This window comes from Guillardia theta (genome assembly GCF_000315625.1).
Source record: "Guillardia theta CCMP2712 unplaced genomic scaffold GUITHscaffold_45, whole genome shotgun sequence".
Classification (NCBI taxonomy): domain Eukaryota; class Cryptophyceae; order Pyrenomonadales; family Geminigeraceae; genus Guillardia; species Guillardia theta.
The window spans coordinates 519,874-528,052 of NW_005434629.1; the positions used below are offsets into that span (position 1 = coordinate 519,874).

At 50.9% G+C, this 8,179-nt stretch overlaps 3 protein-coding genes across 3 annotated transcripts in view; 2 read left to right on the forward strand and 1 right to left on the reverse strand.

Moving 5' to 3' along the window:
- Positions 1 to 1,470: 1,470 nt before the first annotated feature.
- GUITHDRAFT_140416 (hypothetical protein) lies at positions 1,471 to 3,003 on the reverse strand (the record flags this gene model as incomplete). The annotated part of the gene is made up of 9 exons (XM_005830596.1): positions 1,471 to 1,575; positions 1,735 to 1,800; positions 1,858 to 1,941; positions 1,992 to 2,046; positions 2,123 to 2,167; positions 2,351 to 2,556; positions 2,606 to 2,667; positions 2,817 to 2,882; positions 2,988 to 3,003. The coding sequence occupies 9 exons, from the start codon at positions 3,001 to 3,003 to the stop codon at positions 1,471 to 1,473; spliced, it is 705 nt and encodes a 234-aa protein (XP_005830653.1).
- A 400-nt stretch (positions 3,004 to 3,403) lies between these two features.
- GUITHDRAFT_110473 (hypothetical protein) lies at positions 3,404 to 5,122 on the forward strand (the record flags this gene model as incomplete). The annotated part of the gene is made up of 1 exon (XM_005830597.1): positions 3,404 to 5,122. The coding sequence occupies one exon, from the start codon at positions 3,404 to 3,406 to the stop codon at positions 5,120 to 5,122; it is 1,719 nt and encodes a 572-aa protein (XP_005830654.1).
- Positions 5,123 to 7,864: 2,742 nt separating this feature from the next.
- The window catches only part of GUITHDRAFT_110474 (hypothetical protein), a gene marked incomplete at both ends in the record, with an annotated part of 1,115 nt that continues 800 nt past the window's right edge, over positions 7,865 to 8,179 (forward strand). The window contains one exon of the mRNA XM_005830598.1: positions 7,865 to 8,072. Within this exon, the coding sequence (XP_005830655.1) occupies positions 7,865 to 8,072 (208 nt within the window). The remainder of the gene's footprint in view (positions 8,073 to 8,179) is intronic.

Consider the following 8,179-nt stretch of genomic DNA (forward strand, 5'->3'; position numbering starts at 1 on the left):
CCCCCCCCCCCACCATTCTCCTCCTCCTCCCCCTCATTCTCCTCCTACTACTACTCCTACTACTACTAGGGTTACTGCTCTTCTTCCTCCTTCTGCCTTCTTCCTCCTCCTCTTGCTTGTCTTCGCCATCATCCTTACAACCTGACAGGAATCAGCGGCCTGTAATCCCACCGCACTGTCCCTTCCTTGTCTCAAAGCTTATCGAGGTCCTCAAACTCCACCTCTCTTCCTCCTCCCCCCTGTCCTTCTTGCCCTGCTCTCTCCTCTCCCTTGAATCGCGTTCTCGTCTCTGCTCCTTCCCTCCCTCCCTCTTGCTCCCTCCTTCTTCCTCCCCGCTTCTTTTTCCCTCCCTCTTCCTCCTTCTCCGTCCTCTACCTCGTCCTTTCCGTCACCCCCACTTGCTATCAGGACATGTGGGCGCCTCTTCCAGATGCGAGACCAGATTTTTACGCGATCAGCCATGTGAGCAATGGGAGACTGGCGAGGAGGAGGAGACTAACGGGGAGAAAGAAGAGACCAACGGGGTGGAAGGGGGGAGAAGGGGGAGGAGGGAGGGGTTTAGGGGAGAGGAAGGGAGAGAGAAGGAGGGTTGTAACGGGGACATCAGGTGCTGATGGAGCAAGGAGCAATCCGACCCCCGAGGATGCGAGCGACCTTTCAGAGCATCCTCGCTATGTAAATTCTAACAAGCTTGCCTTGATCCCCCATTCCCTTCCTTCGCCTTCTCCTTGACATCCCGGGCCTCACTCCTCCACTTTTCTACCCTCACTCCTCCCTCCAAGGCTCCTCCTCGTCCCTTCCCCCACTTTCTTCTACCTCTTCCCTTCACTCCTCCATACCCAGCTGCTTCCCAGCAGAGCTTCCGAAGTTCCTAGGTAGACCTGCTTGCTAGCTAGCAAGGCAAAACAGACTGAGAGGCAATACGATTCCGCCACAGAGAAATGAATAGACAACTTAGAGAAAAGGCAGCTCGAACTCTTGCACTGTCTTCTACCCCAGCTAAGTTTAGAGCTGAGGCAGGCACGGAACAAAGGGGGAATAAGCCGCTGAGTGATTCCTGCTCTTGACAGTGATGACTTGCCCTTGAAGGCTTACCCGGTAACGGTGTAGGCTTTCCTTTACTTTTCCGTTAATTTCAAGTTCGACACGACGGGCCCGGCGGCTTACGAACTGAGTGACGGGACTCGGCCCGGCCAGCAGCCCGGCCGCTCAGCGGCTACCATCCTCAGACGGTCTCTAAGTCTACTAGTACGCTCCTCCAGTCCTCATGCTGGCAGGCAGCTCAGACGCTCCGAGCGGCCCAGCACTGCGGCAGAGGCGGGCCCGAGTCCTTTCAAACGTCACTGAGTCAGTACTGATTTTTAACTTAACCTCATTGAGTAAAGATTCCTCAAGGGGTCCTGATGCGGGCCCTACTGATGGGATGCTACCGTCGCGTTTACATGTATTTTATAGCTGTACCATTCAGTTTCAGTCAACTGTATTAATCGCCACCACCTCCGTCCCCTCCTCCGTCCCCTCCTCCGTCTCCGTCTCCCCCCCCGACTCCTCCGTCTCCTCCTTGCGCGCTCCGCTCTGCCACAAACGCTCAGCGGCTCTCAGCGACGCAGTGACTTCCGAAACAAGCAGCTAGCACATCGAGAGCTCAGGAGCGAGCATCGTACCTTGAGCCAGGCGAGCGGCGATCTGTGGGGCAACTTGAGTGGGCAAGAGAGGCTAAGGAGGAGCTCTTACCTTGGCTGCCGGGAGAGTTTGAAAGATGATCAGTCCTGGTCCAGTGTATTCCGTGTTGAAGAGGCCCTGCAGCAGCCCCGTCAGCTCCTGCCTCCCTCTCCCTCTCCCTCCTCTCATCCTCACCTTGCCCCCGAAACACATCATCGCGCAACCCCCAGCTCTTCGGATGCTCACATCAACCGTGGAGGACACAGCAAGCATGCAGTCCTGCCCACCTCCGCGTCACTCCCACCATTCTGATCGCAGGTAGCGTCAACCGTATCAAAGATGTACTTCTCCCCTGGAGCAAGGTTCTTGGTCATGATCTGCCATCTTCATCTCAAACTCCATCGCTCGGTCCTCTGTGCTCGTCACAAGGCTCCTGCCGCTCCTCCATCAGGCTCCATACCTGCCCAACGTGGCCAGGAAGGATCCTTTCTGAATGGTGATGCCGCTGCGAGTTTATCATCCTCCTCTCCTCCCCCCCTCCTCTCCTCTCCTCTCGTTTCTCCTCCTCTCCTCCGCTCCTCCGCTCCTCCGCTCCTCCGCTCCTCCTCTCTCTTCAACTGCATCCTCCACCTCTATCGCTCATCTTACCTATCAAGCTCCACCACTCTCGATCACGCTCTCGCTGCACCTGTACACTGAGAGGTCGAGGGGAATGATCTTGGACGGCACCATGGCGGCGGCTGACAGGGTCTTGTCGGTCGACGACTCATTCTTCCATTTCAGTCGGAAGATGTCTTCATCGGCAAGAAACGCTCCCAGAGGGTTTTGCAGGGAGGTCACTGGCTTCACTCCATCATCCGCATGCACCATGCACCCGGGCTCCATCATCACCTCCTGCCGCTCCTCTCAGAGCTGCAAGCGACATCTCAAGGCTGCTGCATACCTGCCCCGGTGCAAGCCTGAAGACTATCAACTGCGAGTCGGTTCCGATGATTTGCCATGGAGCTGAGATGCGAGGAAAGGGAGGAGGAGGAGGGCGACATGGGCGATGGGAAAGAGGAGGAACAGGAGGAGAGGAGGAGAGGAGTGGTAGGAGTAGGATGAGGATAAGTCAGCGAAGCAGGACCGGAAGCCTTTCAAGCACCTCCCCTCACCGGAGGATATGCGGATTGTTCGATGCCTAAGGGAGCTACGCTCATCCTGACCGCTCCTACGTTTACCTGCGATCAACGCAGGCTGAGGAGACAGTGAGTACGAGCATTCGGAGGAAGCAACATAGCGGAAGGAAGAAATGAATACAACTGTTGCTCTCATGATCGTTTCACCATCTTCAGGCTCCATTGCGCATCACTGAGTTGTCTGCCCTCCATTCCTCCACTTTCAACAAACGTTCTGGAATGTCGTGTAATGTCTTGTACCATCTAGCAATGTTACATGTATAGTGATGTTATGTGTTGTCATGCAATGAGATGCAATGATGGGTGATGCAATGGGATCTCAATGAAGAGAAGTGAAGTGAAGTGAAGTGAAGAGAAGTGAAGTGAAGTGATCTCCTTCAATGTATCTTTTCTTTCCCTTTTATTTTCATTTCTCCCCCTCCGTCAGTAAAAAAAAACTTTGGCTATCTTTATTCGGAGCCCGGGAAAAAGAAAAAAAATTAGCATTTCAAATTTTCGAAGATGAAAAGGTTACCCGCGTACCAGGGGAGACGCTCATGCAGGCACCAGCGGGACCAGGCAGCATGAAGCCCTCACAAGCCGAGCCTTACGTGAGGCTTGTTGCATGTCTTGCGTTCCTTGATGTGTCAGAACTAGGACTACGAAAGATTGCAGGGATGCATGCCTTACTTGAAGAAGCGTATCCGAAGCATGTTCGTTATTTCCTCCAGAAGCATGCTAGTGAAATACCGGGTTTGACAGAGGACTTGTTGTTGTACAAATCAAGGAATCAGCCATGGCCAGGATCCAGCATCATGGAGTTTTACCATGATACTAAAGATTTGATAGACAACCATTACAATCCCGAGTTCCTTGCTCTTTGCAATGCAGACGGCTCTTTGCCGCCCGGACGAAGTCTGGAAGAACTTCGCATGGCAACAAAGGAGCAGTTGTGGAATAAGCACCAACTCGAACTTGTCGCCAAGAATATGCAGGCAGCGCCTTCCGAACCTCTGCCGCAGACTCCCGATCCCCTAGAAGCGCAGGAGAGTCTCGAATCACCGGAATTGTTGGCAGAACAGAAAAAGAACGGAAGTGGGCGTAGCAAGCAGACATCAGTCATACCTTTCGATGTCACCAACCCTGTTCACAGAGATTGGACCCCCTTAGGTTGGATCGCATGGCTGCACCTTGGTTTAGGTTCTCCAGAACCTCATGATAACTTTTCACTGAAACCCAGCGGAGGCGATGTACCTCCGGTACAGAATCAGATGAAACCCGACTTCCATCAGCGTATGTCGAGAAGCAGATCTGAACAACGTCGGAGACTGCGAGAGAAAAATCGTCGAACACAAGAGGAATTGGGACGTAGAGCCACAGACCTACCGGCCCCGGATAGTCTTTCCAATGTTGTCATGGCTGCAGGGGATAGACTCATGTGTCAATATCGACAAAGTCAAGAACGTACACAGAGGATCAACAATCTGCAGTTGCTCATGCAACTCACAGATCCAGGTAGTTCCGAACACGCACAGGCTAAGGCAGAACTCTTGCAGCTTTTGAAGAGTACAGCTGAACATGACAACCTCCCAAGTGTGGCACCCGACTTCCATCAGCGTATGTCGAGAAGCAGATCTGAACAACGTCAGGGATTGCGAGAGAAATATCGTCGAACACAAGAGGAATTGGGACGTAGAGCCACAGACCTACCGGCCCCGGATAGTCTTTCCAATGTTGTCACGGCTGCAGTGGATAGACTCATGTGTCAATATCGACAAAGTCAAGAACGTACACAGAGGATCCGCGAACGCAACCAGATGATCCGCGAACGTACACAGAGGATCAACAATCTGCAGTTGCTCATGCAACTCACAGATTCAGGTAGTTCCGAACACGCACAGGCTAAGGCAGAACTCGTGCAGCAACACGCACAGGCTAAGGCAGAACTCGTGCAGCTTTTGAAGAGTACAGCTGAACATGACAACCTCCCAAGTGTGGCTCAATGGGAATGTGCGTCTGGTACACCTGGCCCGTCATCCATGCTTCCAGGGTCTGTAACGAATTCCAGGAACATGGGCATTGCATCTCCTGCCTCATCTGTGGTTGCCACCCCTGTATCTCTGTCGGACCAACGTATCTTCACCAATGATGCGCTTGGAACGACAGAAAATTGTTCTCCTCAATCACGTGTTCGTGCAAGGCCAATGGATTTGGACAGATTGTTCAAAAAAACCAGAACGAACAACGTGGAGAAGGTCACAACAGCGATTTCTCACATAGATGGGCACAACTGTCCAGTGTGAATGGTATGATGCTGAGCTATGCTAGTGCAGAATGTTCTTAAATTCCTGACTCGATTTTATTATAGCATCACACCCGAAACTCTCGAGCCGTTATTTCACTGTCAGTATCCCACTGCGCCGATAGCGAGGGCTTCTTTACAGTGAAGAATCAGTGTGCTTCCCAATTCAATCCAGCCACTTAGTATACTCGTAGTCAAATCTTGGTCATTCTCAAGAGGAAGTCAATGATGTGAGGACGATGATACAAGAGGTTGTCGAGGGAACGACTCACGGTTGTCCATACCCTCATATTCCTCATCCTCCCTGTTTTCATCATCAACCTGAACGTCGGCGGCGTCTGCACCATCCGACGTCTGTGCATCATGCGCAAGTATGATGTTCCGAAGAATACAACATGTTACGAACATGTTGTCCACTTCATCCTTGTACCAAGAGTTGCACTGTATCTTCACACACCTGAAACGCGCCTTCAATCTTCCAAAGAAGCATTCCACATCCTTCCGACATGATTCCAATACTCGAGACCATTTTCGTCTATCAATATCCACTGTGTAAGGTAAAGGACATTGTAACACCCTCCAACGGTGATAACCTTGATCGACCATGATCCACAATCCTTTGTTTGTACACAACCTCCACCAACATACAAGTCAAACTCTTCTTGCACATAACGAGTCCCCTGATGCACGGATTGCAAGAATGAATCGTAGCGTGCGATTGTCTTGTCATTGTACGTTCCGGGAAATCCACTGGTGATGGACTGTGCTTTTCCACTATGGTCCACACACTTGATATGCAGTTGTTGGATATTTCTCTTTTCCTTTGTACGACGGAAGATCTTGGGCTGGACACTTGTCCCAGGGAATATGTACACAGTCACATGACGCGATACATCTAGGAAAGCCTTTCTTGCGGTACATCTCTGTGGTTTTGAAGATTTCATCCGGCGAGGTCGGGGGGTACACATACTTGGGATACTGCTATGCCATGTTTCAACAGAACTTGTGGAAAAAGTTACGATTGGATGCCTAACATGCCCGATTCCCTTCACGGATATTGTTGAAACTGTACCCTCCTCCTAACACACGCAGAACACCAAAATCATGAGTTCAAGGGGCGGCATGGACTGCCCACACACGTTGGTGATCTGATCATGATACCGTTTCTCTTCGCGAGCCAGTTTGACAGTGTCAAGAAAAACAGGACATGGCAAACGAAAGCTACGCCTGAATTCTTTGGGAGCACGTGAGGATGGTCAGCAAGTGAAGGAGATTGAAGTCTCATCAATTCAACAAGACAAGTAATAACCAGAAACAAGAACAGCGGGTCATCAACATAATGCGAGAAATTTTAGGGGAAAGTTTCATATTTTTCGTACTGAAACTTTCATATTTTTCGTACTGAAACTTTCATATTTTTCCTAGGGGAAAGTTTCATATTTTTCCTAGAAACACGTCCGAATATAAAAAGATGCCAAGACCGGTTACAACGTTTTAGAATAACCCCTACCCACCCAGAATCACAACCACCCCACATAAATGCTACTGAAGACAATTTAGCCCCTGTTCTGAACGTGAACATTACCCCTCCATGACGAGAGTATCACCCGTACAGGACTACCCCCACCTATATCGAAAGTTGATCTTATGTGAAAAGTGGTTTTTAAAAAAGAATTGACCTGACGGAGGAGAGATGAAAAGATATATTGAAGGAGATCACTTCACTTCACTTCACTCTTCACTCCACTCCACTTCACTTCACTTCACATCACATCACATCACATCACATCACATCACATCACATCACATCACATCACATCACATCACATCACATCACATCACATCACATCACATCACATCACTGCACTTCACTTCACTTCACATCACATCACTTCACTTCACTTCACTTCACTTCACTTCACTTCACATCACTTCACATCACTTCTCTTCACTTCACTTCACTTCACTTCACTTCACTGCCCTTCACTGAGATCCCACTGCTTCCAATCATTGCATCTCATTGCATGACAACACATAACATCACTATACATGTAACATTGCTAGATGGTATAAGACATTACACGACATTCCAGAACGTTTGTTGAAAGTGGAGGAATGGAGGGCAGACAACTCAGTGATGGGCAATGGAGCCTGAAGATGGTGAAACGATCATGAGAGCAACAGCTGTATTCATCTCTTCCTTCCGCTATGTTGCTTCCTCCGAATGCTCGTACTCACTGTCTCCTCAGCCTGTGTTGATCGCAGGTAAACGTAGGAGCGGTCAGGATGAGCGTAGCTCCCTTAGGCGTCGAACAATCCGCATATCCTCCGGTGAGTGAGACAATCTTGATCGGTCGGAGTCGCTGATCCAGCATGGCGGTCCTTCAGATGGCGCAGGCACTCTCTCCTCTCGACATGAGCGGACTCAACACGCTTCCTGATTGCTCCAAGTTGAACTTTTCTGGAGGTGCTTGAAAGGCCTCCGGTCCTGCTTCGCTGACTTATCCTCATCCTACTCCTACCACTCCTCTCCTCCTCTCCTCCTGTTCCTCCTCTTTCCCATCGCCCATGTCGCCCTCCTCCTCCTCCTCCCTTCCTCGCTTCTCAGCTCCATGGCAAATCATCGGAACCGACTCGCAGTTGATAGTCTTCAGGCTTGCACCGGGGCAGGTACGCAGCAGCCTTGAGATGTCGCTTGCAGCTCTGAGAGGAGCGGCAGGAGGTGATGATGGAGCCCGGGTGCATGGTGCATGCGGATGATGGAGTGAAGCCAGTGACCTCCCTGCAAAACCCTCTGGGAGCGTTTCTTGCCGATGAAGACATCTTCCGACTGAAATGGAAGAATGAGTCGTCGACCGACAAGACCCTGTCAGCCGCCGCCATGGTGCCGTCCAAGATCATTCCCCTCGACCTCTCAGTGTACAGGTGCAGCGAGAGCTTGATCGAGAGTGGTGGAGCGTGATAGATGGAGATGAGCGATAGAGGTGGAGGATGCAGTCGAAGAGAGAGGACGAGACGGAGAAAGAGGAAAGAGAAGAAAAGGGGGGGAGGAGCGGAG